Here is a 17,117-nt window from a genome sequence, read left to right on the forward strand (position 1 = left end):
GTTGGGAAAAAGTACCTACAGGAGAAATCTCATCGATTTCTCTGTTAGTGAAAGACTGCTCCCATGGGATACTTCTGGCATGCTTTGTGGTAAAGCATCCCAAGGGATGGTGTTTCTAGCTAATGAAAGCAAAACAGTTTCAAGTAGAGAAAACATCATAGGTGCTACAATCTGGTAAATAAACCACTCTTTTCACAGAAATGCTGTTATTGCTAAGGAATAAAGGAAAGAAAAAAATGCTACATTTAAAGAGTTGTACACAATAGGAAACATTTTAAAACTGAGTCCTAGTCAAAGTTTATCTTGAAGTGCCAATGACTAACAGTAATTTGTTTTATGTATGTTGATATGTATGATATGTATGATATTGATATGTATGATGACTAACAGTAATTTGTTTTATATGTTTTACAGTAGGGTATTCTCACATTGCAGTAGGGTATGCACTTTCACTCCTCCATCTTCTTCATAAGTTTCACATAAATATTTACTATCTGCCATACCCTATGCACATGGTGCACTGATAGAAAAAACAAAATTTTACTTTTTCTTAATCACATTAAAGACTTAGTAAACACTCCACACGTGCACGAATATAAGCATTTACAGCACTTCCCCTACCTTGTGTTTTAGGAACAGGTACATCCAAACTCTAAAGGAGTAAAATTCCATGTTCCCACCACGCCCTGTTTTTCTTATTTTGCTTTCATTCACATGTACACAAACATAAAAAATAAAGCTCTCCTGTTGTCTCTCAGAAGCACAATGCTGTGAGCCTTGCTGCACACACATACCACAGCAGTCCCTTCAACAGTTCAAAGTACAGAGCGATTCCTGAAAGAACGTTCTCCACCGGACCGCAGTGCCAGAAGAGATCAAGGTTAACACTGGCAAAACTCTCCTAGCTTGAACAGTGTGTACTTTCTGAAGTGAAGGAGAAAAAAGCCCCTTAGATTTCTCAAAATGTTTCTATAAACATGTAAAACTGAAAGCAAGTCCTCTTTCTTTGCCCATCAAAATATGACTCTACCCGAAAGGTATTTTCAAACATACTTTACCCGAGCTGGAAATATTTTCAGTGTGCACACATCACTTTTTCCAAAAAGGAAGTTGACAGGAAACTAATCCCTTTCCTTCTGCGATACAGATGGCTTTCAACTTTAAAATGATAAATTATCCAGAGTTTTGCTAGTGACATTGAACCTGTGTAACCACCCATTAAAAACAAACAAATCATTCTCTCTAAAGTATCCGTTAAAGAAATTAGTATGACACTGAACTGCTCCACATTCTCTCTTTAAATACTAAAATACCTTTCTTTGTTCTGCTGTGAGGCCATACTATTTTGTACATCACAGGTTCCCAATTACAAGCTTATTTCTAGGTACTTTTCATACAAGTATGGTAAATTTGTTTTTAACAGGAAGTCAGGAATTGTCACTATTTCCCCCTTCTTATGTTCTGTGACTTTTTTCCCCCTTCCTCGCCCTTATATTGTGAACTATTTAATAATCCTTCACATTGATTATAATCTCACGTTGACATTTTAATAATGATACCTTCAATGGATAACTTAACCTTTTCATCAACAAAAAGGGTACTGCCCTAATCAGAAAGAAAAAAAAATGGAAAGGGATCTGCCTGAGGCTCTGATTAAAGTTAGGGGTTTCTTCTTTATTTTTAGTTCGTCTTTCATACTTTTTACAGACATAAATATGATCCTTGACTGATTGTAATGCTTGATCTCATTTTGCTCACAGGCCTATTCCCTACCATCACATCTGACCTTTGAAGCAGGGAGATAATTATCTTTCACAACAGGCAGCCTCCTGCACAACAGGACGACAGCCCTGTAAAGCAAAGAAGCGTGCGCAGTCAGTACTGCGTATTTGAAGGCTTTCTCCCATTCAGCTCTTCCTTGTCTGTTAAGAGCAGCTGAAGCTTCCTATGGGTTATTTCATGAAAATGAAACTCCACTGAGAAAGAAAAGCAGCTTGCTTTCCACTTCTCACTACTTTGCATATGTTTGGAAAAGAAAAATATTTCAACAAATATGATTTGTGTGAAGCTTCAAGGATGACAAGATGTATTGCTCCGCTACGGAGGGCATCATGGAACAGGATTGTGGAACTGAGAATCACCCTGCCCGAGTCTATTTTGAAAGACTGTACGCTAAAAAGGGTACCTTTGCTTCAAAACAGACTCGGGACACGAGACAGTCACTGCAGAGTTACAAGGGCAATTTTTATCTGTTCACTTATTAAAAATGCCAACACACGAAAATGTCAGGGATTCTGCTCCAGGCTTGTGGCAAGAATTAGAGTAAGTCCCCCTATGACTAAGGGAGCAGTTAGACGCCTCTCTAGCACTACTTCACTTCCAGTAGCCACCCCGCGGACACGGTATTTCTCAGATGGGTGAGAAATTATGTGCATTAAGTACACTGCAAAAATGGACAATATAACACTTGACCCAGCTCCAGCTGGAATTAGAAAGAACTTATTAGTAAAGGTCTCTGTTTTGAGGCCTCTGCCTCCTACTATACATGCCCAGTAGAATTACTCATAATTTCAGTGCTTAAAAGAAATCTAGTGGATGAATTTGATTCATCTCCTTGCAATGTGCAATGGCATATTACTAGGGAGACCAGGAATACGTTGAGTATTCCAACTGTGCAACATTAGGAGAAAGCAAAACGGTTGAAATTAACCTTTCGTTTTTAGAACTCTGATTCTTTTATCACACTCCTGCCTCAGCAGAAAACAGACATTCATTATCTGCCAAGCCAGAAAAAAAGAAAGGTTGCTTGCCAGTATTTTACAAAGAAGCAGAGAATGGAGCAGCTAAAAAGTGAAAAATAAAATATTTAATAATAATTACTACTATTAATATGACTTTGCATGAACAAAACTTTAAAATGGAGACATGGAAAAACTTCATTTCCTTGTATATCTAAATTACTTTTTCAAAGAGTGGCCTGCACTGACTGAATCAGTATTTTATCAGAAATCAACACTGAAGTGTCTTCCTGAAAAAACCCTCAACTTGTAACGCTATTAAAAAAAACCCCAAATACCACTGTACCACGGAACAACAGGGAAAGAGAAAGGCTTACAGAAAAATGCAAACAGACCAAGTACAGTATTTTTAACATATCTCAATGGCTATGTAAAACTATTGGTGAAAATCAGATTAATTTTACTAATGCTAATGACTACAAACCAGTACTAGCCACCAAACATCGATTTTGTTCTGTGGACGTATGGCTCTAGATTTCCTGCAAGAGCTAAGCCACACACTCTGCAAACACTTTTAAATTAAAATATATCAGCTGAAGTGACATATGTGCATGCAAGTAGGATCTGTTGGCTTCATCAGCAGGGCAGTGAGATAAGGGTCATCCCCGCAGCGCAGCTAACACTGTATTTACCCATGATGTTCATTGCGCTCTAACAGCGACAGACTCAAAGCTCACTGCTCTGTCTGAATCAAAAACTAACACCAATGTACAGGCAGTGGCTGCCAAAAGCTGCTTTTCTAGCTAATTTGCCTAGATGTCAAAGCTGAGTAACACGGTGCATGGCTGTATCTTTGGGCTAAAGAGGCATACAATAGATGCAAGCTGACAAAGTGTGAAGTAGAAAACGTCGTGTTTTTTAAAGTTATTTCCCAGTATTCAGGTGATAGATTCATTTCAAGAATTACCGAATAAGAAAACGCTCTGTCGTCTCCTACCCATCTAATCGCCAAACGTAGTTTTGTGGTTAGCCATGACCAAAACAAAACATTTCCTCTCCAGGCATTTTAGCAGCAGAAACCTGGCAGGTCTTTTCTTCCCCGTCTCTCATTTTATACCTACAGTTACTACTTCTGATCACAAAGGCTGTAATTAGCAACCAGTACACCAAAACCACTATCATATTTTAAACCAACATACTATTCAGGATGTTTGAATATCTACCGTTCTTTGATTTTTTTTTTTTTTTTTTACATTCACACCTTCCTTTTCCTTCAAATCTTGCCAAACTATTATCTCAGCAAAACCAAAAATAAGCACAATAAAGACAAAATTTTGAAAAAATTTGAGCTTAAAATGGAAACTGCCAAAAAGTCCTCAAGACCTAAATTTAATCAGAGAGCAAGCCACAAGCTTTTCCATGAGTATAGACTTACTCGGTCCACTGACAGTAACGGCAAAATTATCAGAGAAGCTGCAGGTTTGGGACCATAGGCACAAGCATTTACCTCTCAGAGCTATGAAAGGTACTATGAAAGAGAGAGAGAGATGACAACCAGAAAAGCAGAAATTCCCTTCTTACTGAAGGCCCAGTACCTTATCTTTAAAACTATGTGCATGCGAAGAGGAAGTACAGAACAACGGCATCAGATGCAAGGAATTATTCAGTACCACCATTCACTTCAGAAACCTCACAGTTTACAAGTAGTGAAATGTCCCAGTGCATTTGTAGGACTAAAATATAAAGATAATGAGAACATACTCTTATAGAAATCGTCCAAATGTTCAAACCAGTATGTTACAGATTTAGTTTGGAACTAAAAGCAACAAAGAAATTCAACATGCTTCTAAATAATGTAAACGCCAAACCAAACTGCATGCAACATTTTAAAATAGAACCAAAAGACCCTCACAGCAAAATAGAGTAAATACTTGAGAAATTATTTTACCAATGAACATTCTCTGAAGTCATCAGTTATTTTCATCATTCATTTAGAATGGACTTTCAACAGTGTAATATAAAGACATGAAATTGAAAACAGGCCCTAACTGAATGTATATGCATGAGAACCAATCAGCATTATATTCATCCTGTAAAAAATTTGGTTTGAACATAAAGAAAAGTATGACAGTGTAGTAAGTTTGTGCCGCTACATCTTAAACATTTTTCCATAGTGTTTTACATCCTTAAAAGTACGAACACAAGTTCAAAGGTACACAGAATAAATTCCTTTTCTTCTAAATTGTGGAAAGTATGCACCAGTAATATGAACACAGTAAGCAAAACACAGCCAACTTAAATTCCAGTCAGCACGAGATGATAAAACCACTCAGCTTCACCATGACACTCCAAGTGCTCTGTTCTTTAGGAAGCAGGCAGTTTTTACAGCATGACTATGGTAGAGTATCACTTGCCAGAGATAGTAGTCAAAACCCCAGGTAGTCTGCATAACCTGAATACAAATAGAACTTAATGAAGTATTTATACGTTTAATTTGTTTGTTGCAACAGCGAAGCATTTGCATGAGTAGTTCTTCATGAAATTCCTCAATCAGATTTGTCCCTTCTCTAACTTGCCTACTTTTCCCTGAAAGGGAAAAGGGAAAGATTTCCCTCTTCAGGAAAAATGCACATAAACCTGGTTCCCTCAATTCAGCAAGCGTATTTTCTTCCTTTGTCTCAGAAACTTTTCTACCCAGAAACATTAAGATGATACTTAAGAGTTGAAGTATCTAGATGCCTAGGGACTCTGCCATGTGGTTTACAAGATGGATTTAAATGCAAACCAAAGAGTGAAGCTTTTTGTATAAAAGCCTCATTTCATAAACATGATTCCCAGTAAGACTTCTGCCCCACTCAAAAATAATAGGCCCAAGTGCCCAGGAAGAAAGAAGTGCTATGCCAGTCTGTTCTATACCAACTATCTCTTCCTGAAATTTGGAGGTTAAGAAAGTCAAACTCTGTTCGTAACTCCTAATTATAGATAACCAATTGAAATGGATCCAAATTCTCTACCTAGCTCAAAGAATGCAGACCAGAAGTCGCCCGTGGAACTAACTCTGAGTAACAGAGAAGCATGATGGCAGCTGCTAGAGCAGCTGGTACGGTCAGGCACTTCCAACATGAAGCCTGAAAAAAAACCCCCATTTAAATGGCAAAAATGTTTAGGTCAAATCTAGGCATTACACATCAGAACAAACCTCAACAAACGTTAATTTCTTGCATATAACTTTGTCTTTCCAAATGCAACAAAGTCCTAATTTGAACGTGAAATTTTAATCAACGATTACAAACATAACACTGCTAACTAAAACTATGACTCCCCGTACACAACTTAATCTGAACATAAGCATTCATTTGACACAAGGGTACACCCCACTGCTTCAAAGTTGGTTTACATTTCAGTATCTGTGGTGCTTTCTGCTATAGACTAGGAGGTATATTTAATTAAAGCTCTGATTTATGCATTGTATTATTTCAAATTACTCTCCACAAAAAGTTCTTAACATAGCTTCTTAAAATGTAAAACTAACCATATGTAGTTCACACAAGCTCGGTTTTTTACCATTTTTCTCTCTCCCCCCACGTGACAATATTCCCCACCAGTGAGAACATTTGAGCAGAAGTATAGTACAATTATTAGTACAATTTGCAACAGATTAGAATCTAGTTCTTATTGCCATGTCTGTTTTGTACTGTCTAGTAAACAAAAGTCAATTATATTAAGAACTTATACAAATCCCCAAATTCAATAAATGCAATATCATTAACAAACCAATCTGACTTCAAATATACACTGTCAAAAGTTCAAAGCCATTATGATGGACAACAGTATTCACAGGCACCGACAAAAGCTTTGATCCAGGAAAGAAATATTGACCAACTTGTTTTACTTAGAATGCACTCTCAATTCAGCTGTTTCTGTTAAAAACAAACAAAAGCTTTGAATGCACATCAAAGTAATGTCCCAGGTAATTCATCTTACTGAAGTTAAATATCATGGCAAGACAAATCCAGACAGCATTTGCATGTGTCTCAGAAGCGAAGGCTAAGAAAGCAACCGCTTCTCTCTGTAATGTTCTGCGTAACAGACTGCCAGTAACAGCCAGCTTAAGTTCAAACACAGTCTGACGACCATCGACAGAGCGACCAGAGTTCCACAGACAAGTATCATTATGTGCACTGAAAATCTTCACTTGCAGTCCTGGATTCAAAATTACAGAAAAGCCCCAACATCTATTCACTTGGACACTACCAAGTTTTAATTCTCACTAAATAACCCCAGAAAAGGCATTAACAAAAATGGTATTTTTAATGAAGGGCATTTTCACCGACAGTCTTATACGCCATTAGCAGCAGGGGAGAGCAGGGGAAGAAAGGTGAGAGATTACTTTCACTGTGCTGTCTCTTCTGAAATGGAGATGCACACCAGCAAAACGAGAAGCGCGCCACACGAAAATCTACCCAACTTCTCCATTTTTAGGGAACAATCTTTATAATACATTTAAGAACTAAGAATATCCATTTGAAAAGAGCTTACTTAAGATTATCTTCAGCTCCCAAGAAGGAGAAGGAAGGTTAAACGCCTCAGATATCACCTTTGCCTAAGTCAAACAGTGGCAGCATATTGGCTAGCAGACATAAGTATTTGCTACAGAAGGGTCAAACCAACCACGCCCACCCAGTACCCCTGCAATGCCTTATGAAGCCTACCTGCTAAAGGCAAAGCTGTATTTTATTTTCATTACTTAGCAGCTGGAAAGTAACAAAGGAGACCGACAGCATCAACAGAATTTGAGCACAGCTTACGAATGCCAGCTTCTATCTCAGGTAAAGACAGACAACGTCATTCTCTGCTAATCTGCGTTAATCATCACCCAGCATATGTTTATTCAGCAATGACCATATTCCATACTTTAAGCTCTTTTAAAAAATGGATAAAGTATTATATAAAACATGACTATGGTAATAATTTGAGGCTTGTGGCTGGAGGAAGAGTTCTCAAATTTATCAGCCCAATTCTTAGAATTTTTAGTGGGTTTTTTTATGGTCAGCTCTTCCTCTTGATGTGTCATAAAACATACTAACATCAGAAAATGCCACGTATGCTTCAAAAGATTACTTCTTATAGGGACTAAAGCTAAAAAATGTTAAGTGATTTTTTTAAAGTGGTATATGACCATTTAACAAAATCTGTGGTCTGCCTACCACTGCAGACTTTGTCCTGTTCCTCCTAAGTAAACTCTAACACAACAGGATAAGTTTCAGCAATCTGTGGAGTTTCTTAGTGCAACTGTGGTAGAATTTGACCTCAACTATTTATTCAGATATATCATTCAGCAACTGGAATCCTCTTATTTAGCATATCTACACTACATATGACACAAATTTAAGACAGTAAGATATTAATACACATGCTACCTTTTATATCATGACATGACCTTTATACTATGCTAATTTTAAAAAAGGAAGATTTAGTTTCTGCAGCTGAGAAAAAACTGATTTGCAAGCACAGCTGAAGCAGCATTTAATATAATGCAAAAATCTTTGGTGTTCTGTACCAGCCATCCTTGTATTTCACCTCCGTTGTGGCTTCAGCTGTTGTGTCAAGCCCACCAAAGGAAGGGGTGCTGCAGAATGACACTGCTGAGAAATCGGCTTGCTCACAATTTGGTTCTATAAGAGACTAAATACTAGTTTTCTCTCCCTGTTCAGGCCTTGGTAGATAACGCCATTCTTCTTTCCTCTCTTATATACTGTATATCACATAAACATGAACTAAAGATCCTTAATGAAATCCTGTTTACTGAGTAAATAAAATGTTTCAGGCATTGAAATTTCACACCTAGAACAAAACTGTATTCTAATCTTAGATCAAATATACTTGATAAAGCCTATCATTTGACTCATTTTGTGGCTTTGCCCCTCTACTATTCGAGATGATTACAGATAAGATGCAGTAGAGAGAGCTGGAAACAATTTTTGAGCAGGCCAGCCTTTCCCTTCAACTGTGTCTGTGTGCCTGGGCAGAGGGAAATTAAGAATCATCACAAACCAAACAGCATGCAGAGGGTTCACGCAGCAGAAATGACAAAACCATCTTTCTGTACTGGACTCTATATTGGGTGAAATCACAGATCACATCACAGCTCTATTCATCTAGGCCATATTTTCACTGAAGTAGGAAACGAACATTACACAAAAAGACCTACTTAAAACCACCACGGGATTCCATTTCAATCAGTTAATAATATATTATTATCTAATGAGGTGTGCTTTAAAACAATGTCACTGACAAACACAAAATACTTTCTTCTCTCACGTGGATTTAAGAAGTAGTCAGCTAAAGTTCTCCCACTTTTAAAACCAAAAAGAAAGGGATTGTTCAACTTTCAGTGGTTGTTTGACTTCTCCCTGAAGTTACAGATAAACCTCATAAGGTTATAGAGCAACGTACTTAAAAAAGCCAATCCAAAAGGAGGATGGACTGCTGAAAGTCTGATCAGAGAAAGACCTTTTACTGATCTAACTGAATCTAGATGTATATGTAATATAAAAATATCACTCAATCTTACACACTGCACAAACCCTGCATTTTGACTGCCAACTACATTATGCCAAGTCTAAAAAAAACACCAAAAGACCAAGAAACCCTACCAGTTTTCTCTAAGGGAGATCAATGTAATTTCGATATGCATAAATGCATACAGGCATGGGAAAGTCTCACCAGGTAGGAAAGAAAATGGATGAGAACACAGAACCCTTGTTCCGGCTTTCTGTGATGTTCAGGGTGTTGCTACCGAGTTAGTGAGAACGGGAACTGGCCTTGAGCATTCTGCACGCACTGAGAGGTCTGTGTTGTAACTTACTGGAACAGGATCGCTGCTAACCAGTCTTTAATCATAGGCATCCTCATAAAAGTGAGATTTTTATCCCTCTGCAGCACACCCAAGGTTTACATCACAGTATACAGAACATACTGATTATGGAAACAAAACAGTAAGAGATCTTTTGTTGGAAGTACGGAGTTTGATGGAAAAGAATATTTTAGATGTTACTTCGACTCAAGGCAATGCATTCAAACACAGAAGGTATTTGCAGACATACTCAGAAAGATATTCTGTGTCTTACTACATGTAAATCTTCACTCTTAGGAAAATGAGACCTCAGAAGATTGCTTACAACCTCTAAGTCAGTTAAAGAGCTGACAGATGCTTTTTCTCATTCACAAACTTCCTTCCTTTTACATTTCCTCTCCATTATGCTGAATCTATATATTTCAGTTTTTTCCTCCGTTAGCAAGGAATTAAATCTAGGCTTTTAGTAGGATGACTTGACTCACCTCACTGATCAGAATAAAAAAGTAACACAGGTATCAGTTCCTGTCTTGGAAACCTATAAACACTATTTCAAAGCTTACTATAAGCCGAGAACTTTCTCCTTACAAAGCTTATCTATTATCAAATTTTAAGATCTGTTCTATGCTGTAACTAGTTTTTTTAGCTACTTCCAATCAGTACTTAAATATAGAAGATTTACTGCAGATACACAGAGCGACAGGAATTGCCAGGTTGTACTGCAGCTTGTAGCAGCTTCATTTCGATGCAACACACAGATGCCCAGTACAGCTCTGCAACTCTTGCTCCCAGAAGCATCAACAATCTGCACAGACTTCTGCTGACACAGCTTGCCTTAGCTGGGGGCTGCACGTGAGGCTGATCAACCACAAAAGAACATCGGGTCTAAAATACAGAACCTGGACTATTCTTAGAATTTATAGGCTCTTTACCACGACTTAATTCATAGATCTTTCCACAATGGAAAATGGTCTTTTAGGACAAGGGTAGTCCAGTTCCTGAAAATCAGAGTCCCCATTTTGTGAACTGAAAGTTAAATAATGTGCAAAGACAGATTTTGAAAATGTCAACTAAAGACAGTCAGAAATGTTATTCTGTAACATGCTGCACTGTGGCAGCACAGGAAAACTTGAAATACTTATTTTCTTTTAGGATAACCTAATCAAAAACATCTTAATCACATTTTAAAAACAAAAAAAGAATCCAAGTTTGCAACAGGTTGTCACCATTTGGGACAATTTCCATTCTATCTCAATTTCACAAAGCATTAATTACTAGTATTAATAGGAAACTATTAGCTGTAAAATCACATTCTCCCAAAACTTGAAGCATTAGAACCAACTCCGTCTTGTCTACTAAATGCTCCACATCACCGGTATCTTCTAAACAAGGTTCACAAAATAAAATAGGAGAGAGGAATATATAAGCAATAATGAACTGTCTTTCTTTCAAGAATCTAAGAACGGATGAAAATATTATCTAACATTCAACACCCTGTGAAATGTCATTTACTTCAAAGCATGAGAATCACCCCAGACACCTCTAGAATGGAAATTCAACAGCTGTTTGGCAGCACATTACAATACAGCAAAACCACATAAGAAAGAAAAATAAGGACAACTTTTATTCCCAATTGAAAGTGCAGAGGGAAGTCAGATGGAGAGAAAAACTATTATTAAGCTGAAACATGGCCAGAAAGCCAGGGGTTTATACAGGCCTGTGCTGTTACATGTACTGTTAGACCCCCAGGAACTCCAGCTGGATCAGGAACACTGCTGTCTATCTCATCTGAAAGATGACTTCCTCAGCACAACCTCCCCAAACCATGAGGGAAACCCTGTCTTTGGTATTATCTTTACAGGCCGGAATGCTTCCAACTAAATCATCCATTCCTTCCCGAAGATTTTTTCCTTGGAGTTCTGTGCAAGTAGTGACATGGTCCACCCTGACTTGACTCATGAAAACTGAAAGGATCACAACTATAATCATTACGGCTGTAGGCTACACCAAAAAGAATACACTAAAGTCACATTAACGAGTTAAACACAGTCCAACGTACAGCCAAGTTACAATGCTTATATCCACTGCTGCATTTAACTCTCCATGTGATATGAGACTGAGCTTGGTCCACTCTGCTATAAAGGTGGTGAGTGAAAATTAAATTAAAGTCAAATTCAAACTTTCCTGTAGTGCAGTTTTAGGACCGCCTGTAAACATATCCCCTGCAACAGAAAATCCATCGAATTTGCATACTTGCTTCCTTTACACTGCATAAAGATGACCTGAAAGGTTACGTATATGTCAACAAACAGAAGGAAGTTAGTTTTCTTCTTCTCTGTTCCTACCAAAACATTTAACCTCGTGACACATCCATCCTTCTTAATCTGGTGAATTTTAGGGGCGACTGAATTTTTTTGGACTAAACAATGCAAGTACCCCTCAAAATAAGCTTAGGATTCTTCTACTGCCCTGCCCAGTATGTAGCCACTTAAGTAAAAGGAAGCCAAATCATAACTTGCATTTCGTTTGTGCTTGCACAACATAAGGCAACAGGGAATTGGGTCCTTTGTTTTTAAGCACAAGTTTAACTCGACACTGAACTACTGAAAGGATCTGATTAACAGATATACTGTACCAATTTCCTGTATTAAAGGTTATCAAAGCTATAATTCTAATTTTCTGTTCCTCTCACAGGGACAAAAGGGTTTGATTTTTTTATCATATCAAAGCTTGGGGTTTTTTTACTTTACTAAAGACATCTTTACATCAATTTCATGAAAACGTTTCTAGTCTTTTATCTATTGTAAGGAAGCAGAAGAAGATTTATTTTGCTGAATTTGCAGTCCCCTTTAACGTAATACTAGGGCTTTGTGCTACAGTGGATTAAAGCAGCATCTGTTCTTCTCTGGAAACCTGAAGTCAAATCACAGCAGCACAGTAAACTTGCCATCTCTCTATATCCCCTAACTAGAATTGTCCTTCCTCCAAATAAAACTCAAATGAAATCCTGAAAGACACAAGAAGGGCTCTGCAACTAAAATATTTTTGGTTAGTAAGTCTTGCTAAAAGAGACCACGATCAGTAACTATTTCTGCATAACAAGGATGTATGAATTAAACAAAATCTGTATTTACGTAAGTTTTGACATAAAATGACAATATACAGGATGCTAAAAAATGAACTTTCAAATCCAGGGCCTGATACTGCTCTTATAACTACACAGTCTTGTTGGACAACAGAAATAAAGATGCAAACTTGGGAATATGAATTTGGCTTGTGGCCCACACTGTTTAAACATAAGTGAAATCTAAACAAAGCAGGGTTTACAAAAACAATGCACCAACACACTTTCTCCCCAAACCCATGCTTTATCTCTTCAAAATTTCAGTTGTTCTGTTGATAAGGCAGTGTCTAGGTTAAGGGCACATCCTCATATATTTTATGTAACAAACAGAGCAATCAGAGCTCCATCTTGATTACAGTTTCTGAGGTCTCCTGCATTTGTTATTAAATAAACATAAAAAGCAATAATCGATTGACAACTACTGTGATTAAAATATGCTTGGCTCCAAAATTAATTATAAAATTGCCATCGATGCTGATGGAAAAAGAACTATGTAAATGCTAAAAGAGCAAGAAAATTGCACTCTTAATGTCCTTCATAAATTATGGTTGAACCTTCCAATGAAGAGGCACAACCACCCAGCTAATCTACATCCATGCATCATAATGCTCAAAGTGACAAAGTGGGTTTTTTCTCCTGAAATTGTGAAGAATTTTTTTTCAAAAATACAATATTCAGAAATACAGTAACTTGAACCATTCATTTGCACCTGTCAAAATTATGCAGAAACTGGGAGCTGCATGGGTTTACAACAAAGAGGGTGCATTAGCCTGGATCTTGAGATTCTATGAAGGCCTAGTGGATAATTTCCAGGACATCTTTATGGCATTAATATTTCCTAAATAAAGCTGCCCTGATAGCAGGCTAAATCCAATTTTACTCATTGAGAGTCACACAGCTGAGGCTATAAAGTTAAGGCAATGCAGTGTCTTGAATTTCAGTTGGAATACCACACAGCAGGCAAAAAGACATGTTTTACTAGGAAAGCGGTATCTCACTTCTAGCACTCTTGTTTCCCAGTGTACTGCTAGAGATGCCCGAAGTCTGAGTCTCAGTGGCGTTAAACATCAAGAAGCACAGCTGAAATATGTGAGGATATGTTAAATATCTAGAGGTAGCATCTCCACAGCTGGAGACAAGTGTTGGTTTTGGTTCAGGATGACACCTTGCATCTACCAGAAGAAGACTGGCTACTTCTAGGCCAGCTTTTATAATTCACAGCTACGTCTTATTGGTGTTCAGGGCAAATACAGTGTGCAAGCACAATTAGAGTAATCACGTAAGTGTGCTAATCAGCTACACAATTAGGAGATCTTCCTCTTCAGAAAGTTTGCTCCTTGAATTGCCATCTTTATCGTTCAGAGAAAACACGATCGGTATAAAGGTAAGCTTTTGTTTCAAAGTAGTAGTTCCAGCCGAAGCCCTAACACCTAACCTCTAGGTCCTCAAAGGCATGAAACAACCCCAGCCTCCCAGTGATGCAAGAACATTCTCCTGAGGACTAAATATTTGGAGGAATACTTTCTATAGCCATACGAATAGAAATTGGAATTCTCTTCAGCAAATTTTCATTTCGCAGGGTGAGAAAAAACACGTAAGTCCAGGGGGCTGTCTATCCTAAGAAATCACTTCCCAGTTCTCAGAAGGAACACCCTGCCCAACTGCTACTGAAGATACCTTCTCCAGCAGAGGAAGTCTGCCTGCCCACCAGTAACTCACTGCATGAACTCCTAGCAACCTTCCAATGCAGATTTGTAACAAGAACAACAAATCAGTTACTGTCCAACTTGGTATTTGTACATTTCAGGGGAAAAACTGAGTCCTCTGGGTTTCCTTACCTGAAAATTGCAAATTATTCCATGAAACTGGACTGCAATTTTTTTTATTAACTGCACGAGGATTCCCAGAGAACTTCTAAAAGGGCAAAGAAACAACTAAACGCTGTTGATAGGCTGAGTGCTATAATTTTCAGCAGTTATCTCAAGATCTCGTACTACGGTTAGTATCGCTGATGATAACTATTTCTTTCAGACTAGCAGAAATAGGAAAAAAAAAAGGATGACAGCTGACTTCACAAATGGAACCCCAACATTGAGTACCTATTTAACTAAGAGAAAAATTAACAGCTGACTACTATATACCAGTGCTCTCAATATGTGCAATTTCAGGAACCAGAACAGGACAACACAACAACAAAACAAAACTGGTACAAAAGTAGAAGTAAAATGGGAAATGGGTCATTTTATTCAGCACAGTTTAAGTTCTCCCAAAGAGCTGGATAGATGTAATTAATTCTGTGTTTATATGAACGCTGTCTGCTACAAGAATAGACACAGTTAAATACAACCATCCAAACTAAGTACTCAGCAATTCCTCTTTTAACACATCAGGCAGAATAATCAAGTTTAACTGAAAGGAAGTGCATAGCAATGTGCAAATGGAGGAAAAAAGTCTGAAACAATGACTGAATAGCAAAACGTAACTGTGTGAACACAGGCAAATCTGTCACTACGGTAACATTTACGAATTATGTTTTATAGCAAGCCATGCAAATGTAATGTCACTTATGCAAACATTACCAACTCCACGCAGGGACCTTTACAAGCTCAACTTTATTCTCTTCCTTAAGGGAAAATGGGCTTAAGGATCATTAAATGTGTGACTAAACTGTACTATAAAACATTTTTCTTTATCAAAAAACATTTTTCCTTTCTTTTCCAGAAAAGACACTGTTGCATTCATATGTCATTACACTGAATCTAGTCATTTCCTCCTTTTATATTTTTCCACTCATGCACACACCCAATTTAAGATGTTGCCTATCTTTATTTAAACGGAATACTTCTTTAAGAGCCAGTCAGCTCAGAATTTCATCAAATTATTCGGTGGAATAAACTTTCACGATGCATCGGAGATAGACTCATTTTGCAAGTGCACTTGCCATGATAACTATTTTAGCCTATCATAATCTGCACGCAGTATTGCACAAGAAAAACTAGTTTCTACGTCTGGTTTTCAAGTGGCTCGTATAACAGAGTACTGCGTTTTGTAATTTCGATGCACGATATTTTTGTTAACAACACCGTAACAACAGAGACTGTACGTACTAACATTACAAATCCCATTTTTCTGGTTTTCTTGCGTTACTTACTCAGTATCCTTACTTTAAAAGCTTTTGATCCAAACTTTCTTTTTTTTCCGGGCTGAGGGCACGAGTCGCAGGTGAGAACTGACCCCACGCAGTTGGGTGCATTTAAGGCACCTTCCGCTGCCGACAGTGACACCGCCAGGTCTGCCGCCCTCCCCGGTCCGTTTCGGCCCCCGGGAACACCGTGTACCAGAGCTCTGAAGGAGAACTCGCCGCTTGTTGGACACCAGCCATGTGATTTCTTGCACTACAGCAAACTCAATGAAGAGTTGCCGTTCTTGTGTACACCCATGCACACACCTCGGTGGCAAACGCACACGCGAAGTCAGGTCACAACCGAACAGCACCCTCCTCTAAATGCTTCTGGCGGCTTTATACTTTGCCTGCCACCGACTAGCAACAACAGATGTACGGGTCCACTTTTGGTACAACATTTAAACGATTCCGACTTCAAGCTTACGTCCCCACCAGACAGACGGCACACTAATTCTTTCCTCCTCCCCGACTCATAAGCTACCGAGCAACACGACCGCCAGAAAAGCCGCCGCCGGCCGCCGTTCCCGATCCCTGCGAACTTCGCAGCACCCCAGAGACAAAGAGAAAGTGGGGTGACCCCAGCGGCAAGCCGGGCCCCCTCTCAGCTGGGAGCGGCTCTGGGTTGCCGCTCCACCCGGCTTCCCCCAGCGGCGATCGGCGAGGCCGGGCAGCGACGGAGCGGAGCCCTTTGTGTGACAAGGACGGGGCTCCCGCCGAGCGGGGCCGGGGACGCCCCCGCTCCAGCACCCCCACCCCCCGGCAAAGCTTACCAGCTGTCAAGCTCCAGCTCCAGCAACGACTGGGTCCTCTCCGAGCTACAGTGCAAGCACCACATGGCTGGGCCGGAGTCGCAGGCGGGGAGCTCCGCACCGCCACCATAGCCGCCCCTCAGGGCCGCCCCGCCTCCGCGCCCGCTCCCCTCAGCGGCGGCTCCACACAGCGCTCGGTGGCGGGAGGGTGGGAGGGAAGGGGGAAGCGCGCGTAGGGCGCATGCGCCGAGGCCGGTTTCCCGGGGAACGCGAGGCGCCAACGGCCGCGGCGCGAGCGCTTTCCCTCCTCTCACGGGCAACCGCCTCGCGGCCCGCACCGTGCCGGGGGCCAGTTACAGCCCCGAGGCCCTTCCGGAGCCTTATTGACTTAAAAACCTTGGGTTTACGTCCGGTACACGAGCGTGAGACGGTTCGAGGGTCGCGGCTGCGAGGCACGAACGTGAAC

At 39.5% G+C, this 17,117-nt stretch overlaps 1 protein-coding gene across 1 annotated transcript in view; it reads right to left on the bottom strand.

The window, feature by feature from the left end:
* The window catches only part of IQSEC1 (IQ motif and Sec7 domain ArfGEF 1), a 68,475-nt gene extending 51,655 nt beyond the window's left edge, over window positions 1–16,820 (bottom strand). The window contains exon 1 of the mRNA XM_082004642.1: window positions 16,673–16,820. Coding sequence (XP_081860768.1) covers window positions 16,673–16,737 — 65 coding nt within the window. The 5' untranslated portion in view covers window positions 16,738–16,820. The remainder of the gene's footprint in view (window positions 1–16,672) is intronic.
* Window positions 16,821–17,117: the final 297 nt, after the last annotated feature.

This window comes from Phaethon aethereus (assembly GCF_964289735.1).
Source record: "Phaethon aethereus genome assembly, chromosome: 11".
Classification (NCBI taxonomy): domain Eukaryota; kingdom Metazoa; phylum Chordata; class Aves; order Phaethontiformes; family Phaethontidae; genus Phaethon; species Phaethon aethereus.